Genomic DNA, 22,416 nt, shown 5'->3' with positions numbered 1-22,416 from the left:
ACATTTCTTATAGTTTTTAATTTAGAATGCGTTCCTAATACAGTAAAATAAAATAAATTTAGAAATAGAAAATTGTATTGTAATATTCTCTGAAATAAATGTCAAGTAAGAATTTAATGGCAATTTTAGAATGTTTTTTCTGTGCTTGTATAGCATTATTTACAAAACATTTTGACCCAATCAAGTATAAAACTGATTAGAGTTTATAGCATTCCTCAGAGGAGTAAAATTGGCATTTACTTTAAAGAAACAGGGAAAAGAAAGTGAGGTGTGTCTTTTGTTTCACACAGAGACTGATACAGTTCTATTCCTCTGGATTTCTGAGAGGGAATATTGAATCTTCACCGCCCTCAGGGAGTAAGTTACTCGGTCCTTTGTAACCAATTTAAACCGCAACCATTCTTTATTGGAGGAAATAGCCAGCAACAGAGTTGCTTATTATGAATACCTTCTTTTTTTATACATACATATATTACAACTTCTGTATTATTATCCTGTTAAATTGAGAAAAGGGGATGAAAGTGCCATTAAAATCTCGAGTTGGAGAATTGCTCTTTTTACCCTATAATATAATACGTAAGTCTTAGGCTCATACAAGAGCTTAAAAAAGCTGACAATGTCCCTTTGTCATTGCACTCTACAAAATCAAGCACCTTAACAAAAGTATACCTTTTAAACCATATATAAAAATATCTTTAATACTTGTATCAATTCTGAATTAAAACATTTTTAAGCTTTTCTATAAACTATTTTCTTATTCTGATTCTGAGAGAAAGTCTCTTCTGTGCGTTATTTTTTTAAAACGAAATTTCTTCTTGAGAAAAATACTTTAATTTTAAAGAAAATAATCGATACGATGCGAATAATTTTGAATTAATATTGTTCCTTTAGTATTATATATGAGGGGTGGACGGGTGGACAACATTTTTACATATAATTTAGGGATTAGTGCTTTAAAGTCGGTATTACAAATGGAACTTTAAAAACATTAGTCTTGTAATTTATTACCAAATGATGAGGAAATTCTAAATTGAACATTTAACATTTAATTTATCTATATTGAACGGATTAACAAATTATATAAGATGGATGAAAGAAATGACGCGGCAATATAATCAATTACCTTGAGAACAAAGTGAATCCAATTTTCCTAATCTTGATGGTAAAATTGCAAATGAGACAAGGGTGTATTTAATTTTTGGCCTGGGTTAGAACAGCATTCGACTTTCACTCCATAGGGGTTTGTTTTTCTTCGATAACATGGGATCCCTCCTTGCGTTGATATAGGACAATCTTCTGGAGCGTGCATAATTGTGCGTCTTCGGGTACCTGTCTAATCAGTGTGCTCAATTACTTGACGTCACCGTTGGCATCGTATGTAGAAAGAGGCTCCCAAAGTGATGTCTATATTTAGACGCCTATATCCATCGATCCACACCCACATTTAGGATCTTTATACTCTACCAATCTGCTGGACCAATCAAAAGGTTCAGCTTCATTGTCAATTGCTTCAAATGAATATTGCATTATATTGCATTATTTTGCATGGGGGAGGAAAGAAATATCTTTTGCAAAATAATCATTTTAAAACCTTTCATCACGTTTTGTCAAAATCATATTATATTTCTTATTTTTCCCAAGGAAGTGAAAAACTTGACACCCTAGAGTTTGGAACTTTGACCATAGGACTTGTTTCACTGGGATTTATATAAAATGAAAATCTGCTAAGTAATTAGTACAAGATAACTTTAGTAGAGATGTTTCTAATTGTCTTTCGCCTCCTCGGAAATTAGTTTAGGAGATGACTTAGTCTTTATTAAGATCTCTTTTCTCTCAGTGTTTGTTACATCTTCTGGGATTGAATTAATGAGAAATGGGGTTACCCCATTAAATGAGAAAAGAAGTAAATTTACGGACAGCGATTCAATTTCTCTTCTTTTAACATCTATATAAGTGTGTCAAGCCTTTGTTTCATCCCTTCATCATTTCTCTTTTTGGACTTTCACTACAATATTTTACAATGACTTGTTTTAAAGTTCAGAATCTTTTTCAAATGTTGAATATTTTTTCAAAGTAATTTTTGAAGAGTTTCATGTTTAATAATCTTTTGCTGAAAATTAATTAGAATTTACTTTCTGAAAGTATTAAGAAAGGGTTTGCTTATCTCGGTGGAAGGAAACTTTTCAACCCTCGGGGCAAAGTTTCTTTTCTCGTGGTCTATCCTCTTGAATTGATTCTTTATCTCCGCACTGAAAGCGAGGTCAACATAATTTTTTGAACTGAGATCCTCTAAGACGATATAAAAGACTAATCGCATAAGTAGAAACTGCTACTGCCAGGCCATGTGTTTTGAGATTGTGTGAAAATTGACCTAAGAATTGGCAAGAAGGGTGATTAGGTGGATGCTGCAGAGGCTGGAGAGTGAGAGATTTTCATTCGTGTTCAAGTTTGACACAGTCAGACAGTGTTGCCAGGCAACTCTCTAAGGGTAAAAGTCCCCAATGGCGTAGATATTTTCACTGAATTCAAAAACCCTACCCTAGCTGCTGTGATGCTTGTATCTCTCCCTCCGACAAGGTCAATGATCGCAAAGAATTAGCCTAATTAGCCGTTTCTTTGCGGCCGCAAAATTCAAAGGTAAATACTCTATACAATATATAATGAGTCCACTTCGAATTCATCATCCGATTCTCTCACTGTAAACCAGGATTTTAACCAACTTTTCACATGTGAACTGAAAGACATTTTAGTAATACAAAATTCTATAAAATAAAAGTGTTTTTTTTATTTTTTTGCTTACAATAAAAACTCTTATCGTCGGGAAAATTAAAAAAGAAAAAGAGTTGGAGGTGTGCTACGGAAGATGGTTTGTTTTATGAGATCTGCTCTGATAAAGTCAATTGGGCGTGAGAGAGACGATTTATTTTTATTAAACTGCAATACTCTCTCGACGCCTGTGGATCGGTACAGTGGGCATCCTGTGGCAACTTCTGCATGGTAAATGTTCCATACCTTCAAAGATCGATATATAGACAGTAGTCAACGCTGTAAGGTTTCCTCACACTACATAATCACGTGCGAAATTCTTAATCTCTCAGCACACACATCTTGGAAAATTTTTACTCGTGCATGCGAGATTTATTCATCGGAATTTATTAGTCAAGATTTATAAATCGATTTACCTTCATTTGTTTCATTTGTTTCAGACTAGCGAGGGAGGTTTTCTACGTAAGAGATCAGCATTAGCCATTGAAATGGCCACTTTATCATTACGAATCTCCATTGTGGAGAAAAATCTCACGAAAATGATGCAGTTTGATCCGAGCACGTCGATTTATGATGCTTGCCGAATTATTCGAGAAAAATTAGTGGAAGCGAGTAATATGGGCGAACGTAGGTTTATTATTATTATTATTATTATTATTATTATTATTATTTGAAAACCAAATAGAAATTAATTTAAAAAATCTTGTTTTCAGCCAAAGAATACGGATTGTTTTTGGGCGATGAAGACGCAAAAAAAGGAGTATGGCTTGAGCCGGGACGAAGTCTCGAGTACTACCTGCTAAGAAACGGCGATCTTCTCGAGTACCGTCGTAAAATGCGAATGCTTCGAGTCAGAATGCTGGATGGAATACTGAAAACAATTCCAGTTGATGACAGTCAGCCCGTGGCAAATTTGATGGTAGTAATTTGCACAAGGATCGGCATCACCAATCACGACGAATATTCGCTCGTTCGCGAACTTCCTGACGAGGAGGCAGAAAATCAAAAACCGAGTAACTTTGGTACACTCACACTGAAGCGCAAGAAAGAGGACAAGAGTGAACGGGACGCGAAAATGGATCAGCTGCGAAAGAAACTCAAGACCGATGATGAAGGTAACTTGATTTATTGTGAGAAAAATATGTTGTTGTATATACATACAACATATTTGTTGCTTTCTAAATTTTAATTGGAATTTATTTTTCTTTTTCTTTTCTAATTCCAGTAAATTGGATTGATCCAAGCAAAACTTTAAGGGAACAGGGTGTCGATGAGACGGAGACGGTCTTATTAAGAAGAAAGTTTTTCTTCTCCGATCAGAATATTGATAGTCGAGATCCTGTACAGCTTTCGCTTCTCTATGTGCAAGCCAGGGATGCAATTCTTGACGGAACTCACCCCATCACTCAAGAAAAAGCTTGTGCCTTTGCTGGAATTCAGTGTCAGGTTCAATTCGGGGATTACAGACCTGAAAAGCATAAGTCTGGATTTTTAGAGTGAGTTTTTCATCACATTTTCTTCAAACTAATCGATACATCGATAGTAATGCCTAATTCTAAACTTGTGTCAATTTTGCTTTTCAGTTTGAAGGAAGTGCTACCGCAATCCTACATAAAAGACAAAGGAATTGAGAAAAAGATTTATGCGGAGCACAAAAAGCACGTAGGTCTCTCGGAATTGGACGCAAAAGTTTTATACACGAAAAATGCACGATCTTTGAGCACGTACGGCGTTACGTTTTTTCTCGTAAAGGAAAAAATGAAGGGGAAAAATAAACTCGCACCCAGATTGCTTGGTGTGACGAAAGATTCTGTTCTACGACTCGACGAGAAAACGAAAGAAATTTTGAAAACATGGCCATTGACGACTGTTCGACGATGGGGCGCATCACCGAATACATTCACACTCGATTTTGGGGACTATTCCGATCAGTATTACAGTGTCCAAACAACCGAAGGTGAACAAATTCAACAGCTCATTGCAGGATATATTGACATTATTTTGCGTAAACAGCAAAATAAGGATCATCTGGGAATTGAGGGCGACGAGGGATCAACGATGGTAGAGGACAGTGTTTCACCTTTAAAGTAAGTTTATATTAATCGAAAAGTATTAAAGTCAAAAAAAATATTTTCATATTTCTTTTATCGATAGAGTGAGGCGATGATATGTTGTATACTGATCAATCTCTGAGAAATTTAATGGTTCTAATTAGTTGACTTTGGCGCAATTAACGTCACACTTCTGTCAATCAGTACACGCGTGTCGCGTGACATTTGTCGAGCTTTTTCCTCGTCAAGAATGTCATGGAGAAGTTTCTTAAAGAACAGGATCGTAAATATTTGTTAGACTCTTTGGCATTTCAAACAAATATTTATAATAAGAAACTATATATTTTTTTAATTAATTGTGGTTGTTAACCATTTTTTTTCGTTTTAAAAGTTAAAATTTAAAGAAATTGACGATTCGAAAATTTTTTTAATTGAAATTTAATTTTACAGAGCGACAATTCTTCAGCATGAAACGAATAATATTGGAAGAGGAAGTGTTGAAGCCGTATCTGTGGCAATTCCTGCCGTGATGAGAGCTGGAGGAGATGGTAAGATAGTCTTCCAATCATTTTTCTATTTCAATAGAAAAGCGAAATTGAAAGTTGCTCTTACTCAAAAGCTTCTCAATTAAAAATATAAAAATCTTCAAGTAGACCACAAACTTAATTATATTAATTTCCTTCTTCCTTTAAAATCTCAAAGCATTATTGGATTTTTAAGTTCATCACATATTTTTTTCTGAACAGATTTGAGTTCCCATTTTCTCTTTTAAGAATTAATAAGAATATTATAAAAGTTTGTTTTTTATGCTGAACAAAGAAACATAATTTATTTGACGTGAGATTTTCAATGATTCACCTATGGTAGTTTAATTTTTATCATGTCTTTCTTTTTAGGACAATTCTTTTATGAGATATTCAAAGTGTCTAGTGTCTTGGAAATCCTGGAAATTGTGGAAATCGTGGAATAGGCTTGAAAGTTTGGTTCTATTCTATTCTTCTATTCTTTATCATTCTTGACACTAATTAATTCATAAAATCATTTTTTAATTATGCAAATTTTAAATTGATGATGCAATTTGATTTGAATAATTCACTTGGAGAAAAGTAATTTACATTTGAAAATTAATCTACATTTCATATTTCATGTTTTTATACTTATTGAAATATTAATTAACGATTATTAATTTTTTTCTAATCAATAATTAATTATTTTAACAAATATCTTTGTAAATTAAATTACTTGAATCATTCCATTACAGTATTATTCATATATATATATAGAAAAAATTAATAATTAATAAAATTAATAATAATTAAAATTTTATTAATAGCTAATAACAATAATAAAGGTTAATATTTTAATTATTTATTGAAAAAATTAAATTCAACTTAAACACTGAAAGATGCGAATAAAATATAAAGATAAGTTTTTGTATATTATCAATAATTATTATGTTTTCTTATAAAATATTTCAATAAATATTGTAAACTTGGATAATGAAGGTAATTTATTTTTTTAGTAAATATGAATGTGAATACTTGTCGAGTTTTAGAAGATTCTTCGCAGGGTTTTTATTAGTTATTTTAAACTCAACAGAATCTTTGTCTGTCTGTCTTTTCCTAACCTAGAAATGTTCTTCTGCCAAATTGACTCCTTTTAGAATCACAAAAGTATTTTGACTGCAGAAAATGGTCTTGAGAATTTAGTAAGAATATAAGCTTACCTGTTGGTCTTCAGACAGAACAGCCTTGATTGCTTTTAATACTCCTTCGATTTCCTTACGCAGAAATGTCACTATCTCCACGTCCTTCTTGGATTTTCAGTCTCATGTCTGCTGAAGTTTCTTAATTAAGTTTATGCACTTTTTTAACAGATGTTCCACCACAATCTTCTTCTACAGGATAAAGCACTTTTAAAAACACTTTTTATCGTCTATTCAAACAATGATAAAAACTAAGATCAACTTTTAATTTCGCTCAATATATATCACAGAGTTTTTCTATTTTTTGGAAGATCCATGCACGATTGAATCCTCGTTGTCTTTGTGCCCTATTATTTTGTACATAGAAGGGAAATTCTTCGAAATCTAAAGATTAAGTTTGGAATATTAAATAAACAATATTTAAATATGAAATACATGTCAAATAAAAAAGGTTCAAGTCAATTATTTTCTCATACAAATTTTTCTCTCTCTATAATACTATTTTTTTGACATGTGTTAATGAATAAATTGTTTCTTTTTAATAATCTGATAGTTTTGGAGAATCGCCCATGAATAAGTATAACGGTTTTTATTGTTTCTTATTTTGTACATACACACGTTACGTTAGCTTTAAAATTAAAAAAAGCTGAGCAAATGCTCGTTTACTTGAAAAAAATATTGAGTCCCTTTAAACATTTTTAGGTTAAGTCGACGCCACTATACTTGTACATTGGAAACAGTAGTTTCTATCGTTTCTATTGTCGACAATGTGTTTTAGTAATGCGTCAACTTAACCTAAAAGTCTCTATTTTGAACTCAAACTAAAAGTAGGTATCATTTACTATCGATTTGTGAGTTAAAAATGTAAAAGAAAAAAGAATGTCGACGAGGAATCGAACGCGACGATCACCTTTTTGTAAATATCGGAAAATCCATAGGATAGACTGCATGATACATTTTAGGGGCACGACTTTATGGAACTGGACATATGGGAAGTGCGCAATATACAACCATAAGTGGACAAGTGAATGTCGCTCATGCTCCCCCAACGGTAAGAAATCGAGAACAAAAAGAATATTTCAAGTCTCTTGTGCTAATGAATGAATTTTTTCATTTCCAAAATAATTTCAAATAATTCGTTTCGTCATTTCTCTGATATTTGACTCAAGAAAATCAGAATTTGATATTTATAAAAATAAAACTAGAGTACAAAAATTCAACTAGGTATATTAATATGATTACTTTTATTTTAGTAAATACTAATGAAAAAATTTTAATTTTTTTAATTTAATTACTGAAAGGAATTTTTATTTTGTAATAGATGGAAGTTAATGAATTTCATTGTAAATGAAAATGTTAAGCGGTTTATAATTGATTTTTTTTAATGAAGAAATTCTTAGTCGGCACGAGACACTTATTCAAGTATATGTAGTTTTAAAAAAGCGCTCAATTGAATAGCAATGTTTAAAAAAGTTTTTGACAATAATGAAAGTAAAGTGGCAGCTGACTAACAAAATTTGCTATTTATTTTCATGCTAGACGCCTTCTATTGCGGACATCGAGTAGGTACACAATAAAAATATATCTTTATTTTGTTTTGTACAATTTATTATTTCATTTTTTCTTAATAAAAAAAACTAAAGTAGTCTTTAAAAACACTCCTGAATAATTAATAATAAACTAAAATAAAAAAATAAACTATACTTTTATTTATTTTAGTATTTTAAATATCTTATTATTAGTCATTAAATGTATAATTATTTATTTGCCTATTAAAAATTCTAAAATTATTCATTCAAAAAAAATGCCTGAAAATTAATTTTTTCCAAGTAATTTATAATGAATTTTCCAATTTAAAAAATATCAGTTTTGTTCTTTTTTGATGGTGGAAAATCTTTCGTAATAAAAGTCGAATATCAAAGAAATTCCCTATTTTTTTTTTTGAATATTTTCAGAGAGTTAGCATAATATTTGTTGTGTACCAATATTTTAAATTTACAATTGTCATTATCAAAACATATATAAATTTTGGTCAGTTTTGCAGTATTTCGTAGTGCACGGCTTCCATTTTGTTTGTCACTCAATTATTGCCAAGTTATATAATTTTACGTTTGTAAATAAATAAAAATCTCTAATAAATATTTGATTTGGAAACAAAAACAGATGCAGCAAACAAAGGTGACAACTGTTCTTTCGGAACCGCAACGTGCCTTACTCTCGACCATAACTGCGGGTCATGAAATCATCGAAATTGCTGAAACTGAATTAATCACGAGAGCCGAACTTCCTGAATTGGGAACGGACGTTGCTTCTCTCAAGTGGATTGAACGCACAATTGACACCCATAAACAAAATGTGGGCTCACAAATTGCAGCGATGAACGCCGCTACCGCGCAGGTTGTCACGTTGACTTCCGGCCCTGCCGATCACGTCGACCACACGGCCGTTGGTGCTGCAATCTCGACAATCACAACAAACTTACCGGAAATGACGAAAGGCGTGAGAATGATTGCTGCCTTAATGGAGGATGAGCCATCGGGTGATAGACTTTTAGATGCTGCCAGAAAACTTTGCTCGGCCTTTTCCGACCTTCTAAAAGCAACTGAACCGGAAACTAAAGAGGTGAGTTGGAATGACGTTTCAATTTTTTCAGGTGAATGTAATTTTATCGTGAATTCTCTTTCCTGCAGCCCTTCTATGTAACTTCTACTCTTTATGGACAATACGTAAGCAAGTTGTTTATCCAAGCTCGGTGTTGTACTTTAGAATCAATAGTCCGTTAGATCCTTTTCAACAGTCAGCGGATTTTATGTACATACAAGAATTTCATTCAGTTTGTGAATTAAAATCCGTTCGCTGATTATTTTTTGTTCAAATAGCACACTCGACCAATAAGCTCGCACTGTTCAGTTAGATGCTGCTGATTTCACTAAATGCTTTGGAATTTACATTATTATTTATTTACGGAATCTAAAAGGGATACTTTTAGAAAATTTTAAACTAGAATTCAAAACACCCCTAGAAAAAAATGTTGCTTTTTCCAAAAATCAAATGAATTATTTTCTTTGTTGAAAGATGGAAACCATTTTTTAGCATTTCTGTTTAAATAGAAACATTTGTTGTGTATATATGTGAAGGAATTGAAGAGATTCTTTCTTTTTTCAGCCAAGGCAGAATTTGCTGAATGCCGCCTCGCGGGTTGGAGAAGCGTCACATCAAGTTCTCACGACAATCGGAGAAGAAGATGATTCAAATCGAGAACTCCAGGATATGCTCCTTGCTTTGGCGAAAGCCGTGGCCAATACCACAGCCGCATTAGTACTTAAAGCGAAGAAAATCGCGAAAACATTTGACGAAAATGACGACGCCTCACAAAATCGTGTCATTTCTGCAGCGACGCGTTGCGCACTCGCCACATCGCAATTGGTTGCCTGTGCGAAGGTTGTTGCACCAACATTACATTCGCCGGCCTGTCAAACGCAGCTGATGAACGCTGTTCGTGAAGTGACGAAGGCCGTGGAAAATCTGGTCCAAGTTTGCAACGAAACCAGCGGGGACGAGCAATTGCTAAAGGAACTCAGCACTGCCGCTGCCGAGGTCACCCGAACCCTGAATGACCTTCTTAACCACATCAAGACAGCAACTCGAGGTGAGAGGGCCAAGGAGACGATTCAAGAAGGCGCCGTTGAGCAAATCCTCGTCGCCACCGACAAACTCTTCGCCAGCAGCGGAGACGCAGGAGAAATGGTTCGTCAAGCTCGGGTTGTAGGTCTCGCCACCGCACAGTTGATTCAGAGCATCAAGGGCGAAGCCGAGAAGCAAACAGACACGGAGCAGCAACAAAGGTTGTTGGCTGCTGCAAAAATCCTTGCTGACGCCACCGCAAGAATGGTCGAGGCAGCCCGGCAGTGCGCCAGCAGTCCCCATGACGCAAGGAAACAAGATCAACTTCGTCAAGCCGCGGAAGAACTCCGGGCGGCAACAACCGCTGCAGCAACGCCAGCCCTCCGTCGCAAGTTGATAACTCGCCTGGAGAGCTGCGCGAAGCAAGCCGCTTCCACTGCAACGCAATGCATGGCCGCCTCTTCTGGAGCCTCTCAACACAACACCAACATTGCCAGTCAGGAGGAACTCAATGCCGAGTGCCGACTGATGGCCCAACACATCCCGAACCTCGTGCAAGGCGTCAAGGGAACTCTGGCCCAGCCGGACAATCCGACTGCGCAGCTGAACCTCATCAACTCTTCGGAACAATTCCTCCAACCCGGAACTGCAGTCGTAAAAGCAGCCAGAGCCGTACTTCCAACAGTCACTGATCAATCCTCCGCAATGCAGTTGAACAACAGTTCTCAGCAATTAGGAACATCTCTCGGCGACCTCAGATCCGCGGTGACACGAGCGAGGGAAGCTTGCGGAGGTCTCGAACTTGACGCTGCCGAGGAGCTCATTATCACCCTAAAGGAAGAACTTGTCGAATTCTACAAAGCCGTGGAGACCACCTCGTTGAGACCGCTTCCCGGCGAGACGACCGAGTCCACCGCGCTGCGACTCGGCTCCACCTCGAAACACGTCGGAGTGTCCATGGCCCAACTGCTCTCCGCCGCCAAGCAAGGCAACGAGAACTACACCGGCAGCGCTGCCAGGGAGACTGCGTCCTCTCTCAAGGAGCTCACATCGGCGGTGCGGGGAGTCGCTGCCACCAGCAATCAGCCCGAAACGCAGAAAATGGTTCTCATGACGGCAGACGACGTCGTTGAGAAGTCACTGAAACTCGTCACCGAAGCCAGGCGGGTGCTCAAGAGTCCGGAGAGTCCACACAATGAGGCACATCTGGCCCATGTTGCGAAGGAAGTCTCCTATTCACTGAACAAGTGTGTCTCCTGTCTGCCAGGTCAGCGAGATGTCGAGGTCGCTATCAGACATATCGAAGAGATAAGCCAAGTACTCACCACCCAGGAATTCCGGCAAACCACCAAAAGCTACGGACAATTACAAAACGATCTCAACACCGCTGCTGCCAATCTTAACGACGCCTCATCGAATCTGGTCTCCTCGGTACGATCGCCCATTCAACTGGCCACTTCGTCGCAACATTTCACCAACGCCTTTGAAGACCTACTCAACGTCGGCATGGAGATGGCGACTACAACAACAACGGAAACACGAACCCAGGTGATCATCTCAATGAAGAATGTCAGCATGACCTCCAGCAAGCTGCTCAGCACTGCCAAGTGCGTTGCTGCCGACCCGAACGCTCCAAATGCCAAGAACCAGTTGCAAGCGGCCGCACGGGCAGTCACTGACTCCATAAACTATCTCGTCGATGTGTGCACCTCGGCAGCTCCGGGACAAAATGAGTGCGACAACGCCATCAGGAACATCCAGGCGATGAGGAGTCTGCTGGACAATCCCAGCGAACCGATCTCTGATGCTTCTTACTTCGAGTGTCTGGACACGGTCATGGAGAAGAGCATGAGCCTAGGCGACGGAATGACCGGGGTCGCGAATCACGCCAAGAAGTCCGAATACGATCAGTTCTGCGTTGCCGTGCGTGGAGTGTCGTCGTCCATCTGCGGATTAATCGAAGCCGCTGCCCAAGCTGCCTACCTGGCTGGAGTCAGTGACCCAACGTCTGTCGCCGGGAAACCAGGTCTCGTCGACCAGGCGCAGTTCCTTCGAGCCGCTCAGGCTATTCACACGGGCTGTCAGAATCTCAGCAACCCCACCAGTTCTCAGCAGCAAATCATCTCCGCTGCGACGATGATCGCGAAGCACACCAGCGCTCTCTGCAACGCTTGTCGCCTCGCGTCCAGCAAGACGAGCAACCCCGTCGCCAAGAGACATTTCGTCCAGTCGGCCAAAGACGTTGCCAACTCGACAGCGAGTCTCGTCAAGGAAATCAAGGCGTTGGACGTCGACTGCTCCGAGGCGAATCGTCAACGCTGCGCTGAAGCAACGAAGCCCCTTCTGGAGGCTGTGGACAGTCTCTGCACATTCGCCAGCTCGCCAGAGTTCGCCAGTCAACCGGCGAGGATATCGGTCGCCGCACGAGCCGCCCAGGAGCCGATCACCAGCGCCGGCAAGTCGATCATCGACGGTCTGTGCGCCATGCTCCAGCTGGCGAAGAGTCTCGCCATAAGTCCAGAGGCACCACCCACCTGGCAGTTGCTGTCCAACCACAGCAAGAACGTGAGTGACTCGATCAAGTCCCTGGTCGCCTCGATTCGCGACAAGGCTCCCGGGCAGAAAGAGTGCGACGCTGCCATTGAGAAACTGTCCATTCGCATCCACGAACTCGACGACGCATCGTTGCGAGCAGTCTCGCAGTCCTTGATCCCACACCGCGAGAACACGATGCAGGGCTTCACCGATCAGATGGAGAGCAGTGCGAGTGAGTTGCGCGAGAAATTGGAGCCATTGCGAAACGCCGCCAAGTACGAGGCGGAAAATGTTGGGCATTCAGTGAACCAGGTTGCCCTCTATTGCGAACCGCTCATTTCCGGGGCTATTGGCGGCGCCTCGAACATGGTGCACACGAAGCAGCAAATGGTGTTGCTGAATCAGACCAAGACCGTCGCTGAGTCTATATTGCAGTTGGTTTACGTCACCAAGGAGTCCGGCGGCAATCCAAAGGCTGTAAATCTCCACGCGGAGGTCGACGAGACTGTCGAGTCGAGCAAAGACGCTTTGCAGGAGCTGCAGAATACTTTGGAAAACATCTCAACGTCAAATGGAATTGTCACTGGATTAATTGACACAATCACGAGAGCCATGGTTCGTTTGGAAGACCACAGAATGTCCATGATCGACACAGTTGATTCGTACGTCGATTACCAGACGAGAATGGTCGAGGCTGCGAAGGAAATTGCACGATTGGCCCAGGAAATGGTGAGTTGTTACTGAATCTGTTGCTGACACATTATTCTTTGTTACCATACATTAAAAATCTCATTTGATTCTTTAATTTCATTTTCAACAGAAACAAACGTCATTAAATAGATGAAACTTATTTAAACTTGATGTGGCGTAACAAATTTTTTATTTTTCTCTTTTAACTAAACAGCTAGTTTGCCAATACATATCCGAATAGGCTGATCCCTCTCAAAATAAATTTCAAGGCATATTGTGGGTGTGATTTCATTCTTGATATTTGGATTTTTATTAAAAGTATTGGAAAAAATTAAATTTTTAAAATTCATAACAAAATTCTGAATTCTTAGTGTCTTTTTTGTCTGCCTCATAAAGTATCAAACTACCACGAATTTTAATACAAAACATTCAAAAAATTTTTCTATTTCTGACCAGAATGAATGTTTTAATGTACGTCTATTATTTAATTATTTCAAAAGTTTTAATGCAATTATCTTGATAAATAACAAGACTCTTCACAAAGATTCAATTATTTTTAGGAATTTTAATAAAATTCTTTGCAAAATTTCAATTATATTTTGAAAAGTTTTTCGCATTTCAATAATTTTCAATATTCACAATTTTCATAAAATTTATCAAAAAATGTAATTATTGAAAAAATTTTTTGATAAAATTCTACGAAAACATTCAATTATTTTCATGAATAATAAAATTTCATTTAGAAATTCAATTATTTTCACGCCAAAATTTAATAGTCCTCGAAAAATTTTATTAAAACTTGACGAAAGAATTCAACAAATTAATTAAAACTAATTGATTGAGTTACAGGGATTAAAAATAGAAGCATAGAGAAGAATTTGAAAATGAATAAGGAGAAAATAATAAATAAAATAAGATAATCATGGAAGAAAAATGAAATGTGTGACTGAAAATATAAAATGAATTTGATAAATTGTAAATTTTCCAAAAGAAATGTATTTTGAATCTATGAGATGTTTGAAAACTCCCACTAGTCCAATGCCAATTTCTTCATAGCTTAACTCATTAACTTATGAAATTCCCTGATTTTATTTATAGTCGACCAAGTCAAGCACGGACGTGGCGAGATTAGGACCACTGGCTGTCGACATTTCACACAAGTACACGCAGTTGGCGCGCGACACTTCGGGAGCATCGGCGGCAGCGTCGAACGCCGACGTGTCAGCCAGGTTGCGGACTGGCGTGCAGGAGCTGGGACGTGCCTGCGCCGACATCGTTCGCGCCGCCGGCAACTGCCAGATGTCGCCGGGCGACTCGTTCTTCCAGCGGGAGGTGTCCGAAGACAGCAAAGTCGTGACGGAGAAGGTGTCGCAGGTGCTCGCGGCACTGCAGGCGGGGTCGCGCGGGACGCAGGCCTGCATCAACGCGGCGAGCACCGTGTCCGGCATCATCGGCGACCTCGACACCACGATCATGTTCGCCACCGCGGGCACGCTGCACGCCGAGAACGAGGGCGACACTTTCGCCGACCACCGGGAGAATATCCTGAAGACTGCCAAGGCCCTAGTCGAGGACACGAAGACTTTGGTCGCGGGGGCCGCATCGTCGCAGGAGCAACTCGCTGTCGCGGCCCAGAATGCCGTCTCGACGATCGTACAGCTGGCCGAGGTCGTCAAGTACGGCGCGGCGAGTCTCGGCAGTCACAACCCCGAGGCTCAGGTGATGCTGATCAATGCCGTGAAGGACGTTGCATCCGCCCTCGGCGACTTGATCCACGCGACGAAGGCCGCCAGTGGAAAGCCAATTAATGACCCCAGCATGGCGCATCTCAAGGATTCTGCAAAGGTACGAATTTCCCTTTCATTTTTTTGCCATTCAAAATTTCCTCCATAACAAATCTCGCTTTATAGAGCTTCACTAATATTTGACTGGATTCCAAAGCTTCTTTATTCGATTACTATATTAATTATTGTAGTGATATAGATTTTCTAATCTAAATTTAATTAAACTGTTCTAATAATTATAATAAAAGAGATGGAAGATACCCAAGAGTGACTAAAACCGTTCCCTAAAAAGCGATTAATACCTTTAAGGAAAAAGGAAAACATCAAATCATTTTACATGACTAGCGTGTAACTAACAGTGATTGATCCTTCGGTTCAACTTTAATGAAAGTTTATCTTAACAGAATGATCCTCTTCTAACTCGAATTTTTTTGGGTGGACTTTAATTGACAATTTAATTTCAATCCGATCGATTGACTAATTTGATAATACTTACTCTTGTCTACACTGCTAACCGATTTTCTAATTTGCCTACTAAAAAGAATAAAGAAATTTTATTTATTATTTATGATCAAATTTTAATTTATAAAAAAGAAAAAAATAATAAATATATATAATAAAACCCCACAAAAGAAAATTACATATATATCGTATTAGTTTTGAATTGGTTAGAAATAAAAAAAAGATATGACAGGTTAGCAAAAGTTGTTCGGAAATGTACCAAAATCGTAAATTTAGCAATATTATTATTAAAGTCCACCTGGAAAACTGTCATTTTTTTGTAAAAGTGACTCTATCATATTTTTTCATAGATAGTTGTAATGTGTGTGACAATTGCACAGTGATCTGAAATTGCAAAAATATTTCGATTCCTTTCTTTTAAATCGTTCGTGTTATCATCAAAATTTGTTTCATTTAAAGAAATTGAAAGATTAAAGAATATTTTTTAAATTTTACTTAATATATTATATTATTTATTAATGTCAAAACTTATTATTTACTAAAAATGACACAAGTCTTTATTTAATTCCTGATTGAAAAGCAGTGGATACAATAAATTTCAGATCACAGTGTCGTAGTAATGTATGTTTAAAAAAAATGCAAAGTAGAGACAGTGGTTGTTGCTTAAATCAGTGTCAAAAACGATCATTTCAATGTGATTTCTATTCAATTGATTTGACAAATGAACATTTAAAATGTTGACACTCTCAGTGTCGATGATTATGATCGTTGAAGGACTCTGAAATCTCGGTTTGGTTTCTGATTTTTGCTCGCATGTTGCTGGCCAATAAGCGTCCAACAAATTGTCGCAAATTTTTTAAGATTTTATTAAATTTTGTTCTCCAACGGTGGGCTTTGATATATTAGTCTGATTGACGATTCTGGTCTCGTCGCTCTTAAATAGGTTTTCGAGCAGCAGCTGCAGCAACAGCTGATAACTCCGAGCAACATCGCCGGCTCTGAATCTGAATGGTTCGTCTCTGATCAAGAGGAGGAACTCGTTAGACTTCTCTCCATCTCCGAGTACAATCAACCCACTCAACGATCTTCCGATCTTCTACTGCTCTTGTAGCAAAAAGAAAAAATATCCTTCATCCACTGCGATCTTTTCGCCTTTATTCCATCTTTTATACAGAATTTAACATTTTTACTCATGAAACAGAGAAAAATGATTTTCCAAAATTTTCTACTAATTCATTATAGACATATTTAAAATTGACTGTGAAAAAAATTGTCATATTTTGTCTTCCATGAAACGAAGGTTGTGCGAGTGTGCCTTTCTTTACGAATAACTGAATTTTACCAAAAAAATATTTTTACATTTCAAAAGTAATTGCCGAACCTAGAGGATAGAGACGCGATTTTTGTATGCCAGTTAACAAAAAATAATACTGAATTCTGGTTTTAACGAGGACTAATTATTTTAGTAATAAATTTTAATTGTATACTCGAACTGTCTTTCTTTAATTAGCGATATTAAAAAATTATTCGGTTAAAAATATTAAAATGATTCTGTCCATTAGTTTTCATTCGCGTTCGTTTATCATTTACTAATTTTTTATGGTAAGAAAATTAATCAATTAGTACTAATTTAGTGACTATACCTATTCTATATAAGAATTAAATCTCAGTGTTAGGTACGTATCGTTTTTATTTTTTACTAACAAAACGGACCTCTAAATCTTTCTCAACTAATAAAAATGCCTGAATTTGCAATTTCTACGTTCCAGGAAACCTTTTTGTAGTTGGTTAATGGTTTTTTATTTTTTTCATCCAAAAAAGTATTTTTCTTCTATTTTCTTCAATTTCAATCATTGACACACGCTTTGCTTGAACTAAAGTTAATTTTCTTGAACTAAAGAAATTTTTAATTATAGAAAATAATTTTTTCTCAATTAATCGTACCCATTTAAACACTAATTTCAGAGGAATCTGATGAATTTTAGCAAACTCTTGACAAATTAACAAAATGCGAATCATAAAAATGACGTCTTTAATTGCCTAATAATTTTACTATAATATTTTGATTTAACAGGTAATGGTGACAAATGTCACGTCTCTCCTGAAAACCGTGAAGGCGGTCGAAGATGAACACACAAGGGGCACTCGTGCTTTGGAATCGACAATCGAGGCAATCGCTCAGGAAATCCGGGCGCTGAGCACACCGGAAAGTCAGAGAACAAACGTGACACCCGAGGATCTTGTTCGTTGCACAAAGAGCATTACAACCTCAACAGCAAAAGCAGTGGCAGCTGGAAACAGTTGCAAACAAGATGACATTATTGCGGCTGCAAATATGGGCCGCAAGGCGATCAGCGACATGCTGACGATATGCAAAAGTGCAGCTTACAATTGTGCAGAGACCGCAGAACTTCGTGATCGTACGTTGCACGCCGGCCACGATGTCGCCATGAATTACCGAGAACTGCTTCAGGCGATTCTCCAAATCTCCTCAAGACCCGGAGACGCAAAACACACTTTGCCGCCGATTTCCAGGAAAATCGCCCAGAGTGTCACGGAATTGGTTGCGGTCGCTGAACTCCTCAAAGGAAGCGATTGGGTTGATCCTGACGATCCAACTGTCATTGCCGAGAACGAACTTTTGGGAGCAGCCGCGAGCATCGATGCGGCTGCAAAGAAATTGGCGAGTCTTCGACCCAGAAGGAGTATTCAGGTGGGTTGATTTCTTTCATTGAGTAACCTAATGCTTATTACATGTAACCATCGAGTGTGCGAAATAACTGCAAGATAGAATCTAACTACTGTGAGATATGTTTGATATTCTTGGTTGTTTTTTAAATAATCGACCAGGAATCAAACATATTATTACGGTGGTTAGACCGTCATCGAAATAAGAGCAGGTAAGAAAGAAATCTGCACAAGTTTCATTTCTCCTTTATATTTATCGTTTCTATTCTCCCCGACTCAACTTCTGAATATCGCTGTTTCACACAGGAGACAAATGAGGACATGAATTTCGATGAGATGATTCTGGAAGCGGCAAAATCAATAGCGGCGGCGACATCGGCATTGATCAAAGCCGCGAGTGCTGCGCAGAGGGAACTAATAGCCACGGGAAAAGTCTCGAGAACGCCGTTAACATCGTCCGACGATGGTCAGTGGTCCGAGGGCTTGATATCAGCGGCGAGACTGGTCGCAGCTGCAACGCACAGCCTCGTTGAATCGGCGAATGCTCTCGTTCAGGGAATCAGTAGCGAGGAGAAGTTGATATCTAGCGCGAAGCAGGTTGCCAGCAGCACTGCTCATCTTCTCGTCGCCTGCAAAGTGAAAGCCGATCCCGACAGCGACAGCACCAAGCGGCTGCAGGCCGCCGGCAACGCCGTGAAACGAGCGACCGACAATCTCGTACGTGCCGCTCAACAGGCCATTCAGCAGGAGGAGGAACGATCTCTGGTCCTCAATCGCAGAATGGTCGGCGGAATCGCGCAGGAGATCAATGCCCGGTCGGAGGTGCTCAGGATCGAGCGAGAACTTGAGGAAGCACGAGGCAAACTCACAGCCATCCGACAGGCCAAGTACAAGAATCGGACGGACACCGACACGGACACCGACGCCGATCAGAGTGGATACGACAGTTATAATAGGTACTTTTCTCAATTTCTTTCTTTTCTTTCTTTCTTTTTGCATCAGCATGAAATCCTTAATAATTACTCAATTTTCCTACAGCAAATATGAAACAAAGTACTATGATTCTCCAAGTAATTATTCCACCCTGCAGTCCATGAACAACACTCTGGATCAAGTTCAATCGAATAGTCAGCTGATAAATCACATAGTCAACGATCGAGAGAATCTTGTTTCTCCCGAAAAGGTCCATTCAACTCAAAGCACTTTAGAAAAGAAGATGAAGGAGTGTAGCTTCCGAAATTCCGAGAACCCTTATGGATCCGTGGATCAAAAATATTCGGACAATCAATACGGATTTGGTGATAAGAGATACATAACTGATAGTGCCTACAGTACAACTGAGAGGAAATATTTCCCCGAGAATTCTCCTTGCCAATACAGTTCCATCGAGAGGAAAATCAATCAAGACACTTCAGCAACCGATCGATACACTCCCACTCACAGTCCCTATAATCAGAGTCCGTTGCCCAAGAGTCCCTTAACGAAGAGTCCTCTGCCAAATCAGAGTTCTTACCAAACCAATCAAAGTTCCATGTTCGCCAATCATTCTTTCAGTCAGAGCTCCCTGCCCACCAGTCACAGTCCGCTTCCTCCGAGTCCTCATTTCCTGAGTCAATCCGATTCCACTTCATATCCAAAATCCCCGACTCACTACACTGCTTACACTCACGGCCAGGAGTTCATCAAGTACACTCCCGATCCGAATAACATTCACAAGTACATGAAGGACGACCAGTACGAAAAGTTCATCGAAGAGGAAAAATTCTCCAACGAGCACAAGTCTTACCAGCAAACAAGTTTCATAGACCAGGGATCTCAGAATTATTTTCCAACTTCCGATAGATTCGCAGCGCCAAGTCCAATGAGTACTTTTAAATCCGACAAAATTTCATCAGACAATTGTTTCGTTACTTCAACCCCGCAAAATCAAAGCTTCAAGAATGTTGAGAGCAAAATCATACCGGGCGGCAGGATCGAGACAATCACCACCAAAGTGTATTCGTCCACACCGAGGCAGAGTGGCAGTTCGAATTTCGAGAGTCTCGAGGAGAAGAATGAGTTTCTCAACTCAGGGAACGAGCTCTCCACTTTCAAGAACATGGACAACGAGACGTTGGAGCAGAAGATGCTGAAGCAATCAATGATTGAGAAAATCACCGAGAAAAAGACAATCACGACGACTACCTCTACTCGTCAGGAATCCAGCTCCAAGAACTTCCGATTTGACGACAAGTAGGTTTAAGTCTTCCTCAAAAATTTATTTAACTTGCGCACAATAGAAACCAATTTTCTATGAATATGTCTTTATGAGAGGATCTTTTCTAGATAATGAAATTCAAATCGATCAACTGTCTATTAAAAATTCTAATATATCTTTTCGTTTTTTATGAGTATTTTTTTGGACGAGAGATTTGTAAAGATTTGTCCATCATTTTTCTTATATGTATGAGCTTTTTTCGAAATTCACGATTCAATTATAGATACAATTAACAAATTTTAAACTCGTGTCATTACTTACGTCCAAGTATTTTATTTTTAATTGTTAATTAATGATAACATCTACGAGTAAAACTTTGGATTTCGTGTTTGCTTTTTAGTCATATCGTTTATTATTATTTTTTTAACAATGTAATTAACGTTAGGATTTTATAAATATATATAGTGTACACTAGTGAATGGAGCCTTAGCCGCGCGGCCTTAGATAATTATTATTCTAATTATAATTACTATTACAGTCTAGTTAAGTGCCCTTAGAAACGAAACGAAACGAAACGAAACAAAACGATTATAGCCTTATAACTATGATTATTAAGAAATTTTCAAAGATAACTCGAAATTAAACTCAATTATAACAATGTCAATATATATTATTACCTTTTAAATTCAAGAGAATTGCAATTTTAGATTTTTATTTTATTTAGACACGAATTTTAAAAAAGTTTCCAGTTTTTATGGTTTTAAACTTGAATTTTATTCTTTTATTTTATTTTAAATAAATGGTTAATTTAAGGCCACGTATTAACAAGAGAAGCAACATATCATTTAATTTTATTAATTTTCCCAATCCGTGAGGAATAATGAAAACCACGGATTTCCCACTAATACTTTCGCTTTCTCAACTAACTTTTTTTTTACTTTGTAGTTTCTTTTACATTCTCTAGGCCTTTTTTCTTTTGCTACATCTATTTATTATAATTATTTCTTCTTTCTTTGTCAATGAGACTTATTTATCTTTTGTGAAGAATTAAAAATAAAGTGCAATCATATAGGCATTTTACAATTTTAACGAATTGATGTGACTAGAGTGTAAAAACTAATTCATGAATTCTATTCTAGTTTTAGGAAACTTTTTTCTTCCTTTTTTTAATCGAGAAAAGTTTTATGAATCGTTTTAAAAAGAAACACCAAAAATTTAATGCTTTACTAATGAAATGACTAAAAAAAAACGCTTTTGAAAAGTATATTTTGATTATGTAAAAAAGGAAAATTCCAAAAAATACTATAAATAATGGAAATAAGCGTGCCATGGTCGTTGAAAATTTATTTTAAAATAACTGATATATATATATAAAATTCATATTCTACAATTTATATTATTATTATTATATTATTATTTTATTATTATATTGTATTTTTGAAAGAAAATTATACTGTTAACGCGTAACAAGTGAATGTGATTGTGTTTATAATAATATTGTAATTTGTAACAAGTCTTTTTGACAATCTGACGATTTTTTGATCGTTTTTCATTTTCGTAACCGGAAAAAGAGGAGAGTAGTTACGAAATCTATTGTGCTGCCGTCTTTATTACTATTATTATTATTATTAATTTTATTACCATCTTTGTAATAATGGCGTTCTTCTTTATACAAGGAGGAAAAAAATTGTACATTTTAAAATTAATAAAGTATTTCTAACAATTTATGATGACGTTTCCCACTTATATTAGCTGTACAATATGTTAATATTAAAAATTTATTAAAAATTTATTAATTATAAAGGACATTACATTTTGTTAAATCGACAAACGTATATACCATTCAATGTTTAAATATTAATAATTTAAGAACTTTGAGAAAAATTTTTAAAAGATTACAAATTTAGTGAAATT

At 37.5% G+C, this 22,416-nt stretch overlaps 1 protein-coding gene across 7 annotated transcripts in view; it reads left to right on the top strand.

Moving 5' to 3' along the window:
* Positions 1 to 22,229, top strand: part of LOC122501774 (talin-1) — a 40,131-nt gene extending 17,902 nt beyond the window's left edge. For 4 of the 7 annotated variants that reach the window (XM_043611500.1, XM_043611501.1, XM_043611498.1 and 1 more), the window contains 13 exons: positions 3,207 to 3,393; positions 3,480 to 3,881; positions 3,992 to 4,262; positions 4,350 to 4,853; positions 5,268 to 5,365; positions 7,485 to 7,573; positions 8,686 to 9,144; positions 9,213 to 9,248; positions 9,688 to 13,410; positions 14,470 to 15,216; positions 17,692 to 18,330; positions 18,612 to 19,261; positions 19,344 to 22,229. In XM_043611500.1, the coding sequence (XP_043467435.1) occupies positions 3,255 to 3,393; positions 3,480 to 3,881; positions 3,992 to 4,262; positions 4,350 to 4,853; positions 5,268 to 5,365; positions 7,485 to 7,573; positions 8,686 to 9,144; positions 9,213 to 9,248; positions 9,688 to 13,410; positions 14,470 to 15,216; positions 17,692 to 18,330; positions 18,612 to 19,261; positions 19,344 to 20,541 (8,955 nt within the window). In that variant the 5' untranslated portion in view covers positions 3,207 to 3,254 and the 3' untranslated portion in view covers positions 20,542 to 22,229. Of the gene's footprint in view, positions 1 to 3,206; positions 3,394 to 3,479; positions 3,882 to 3,991; positions 4,263 to 4,349; positions 4,854 to 5,267; positions 5,366 to 7,484; positions 7,574 to 8,061; positions 8,085 to 8,685; positions 9,145 to 9,212; positions 9,249 to 9,687; positions 13,411 to 14,469; positions 15,217 to 16,560; positions 17,102 to 17,691; positions 18,331 to 18,611; positions 19,262 to 19,343 lie in introns of those variants that run through there. The other 3 variants (XM_043611499.1, XM_043611505.1, XM_043611503.1) reach the window with 3 other exon arrangements.
* Positions 22,230 to 22,416: the final 187 nt, after the last annotated feature.

Source organism: Leptopilina heterotoma, unplaced genomic scaffold (assembly GCF_015476425.1).
Source record: "Leptopilina heterotoma isolate Lh14 unplaced genomic scaffold, ASM1547642v1 Lhet_214, whole genome shotgun sequence".
Taxonomy (NCBI): Eukaryota; Metazoa; Arthropoda; class Insecta; order Hymenoptera; family Figitidae; genus Leptopilina; species Leptopilina heterotoma.
Note: the sequence above shows the minus strand (reverse complement) of the source record. Positions and strands in the feature narration are given on the sequence as shown.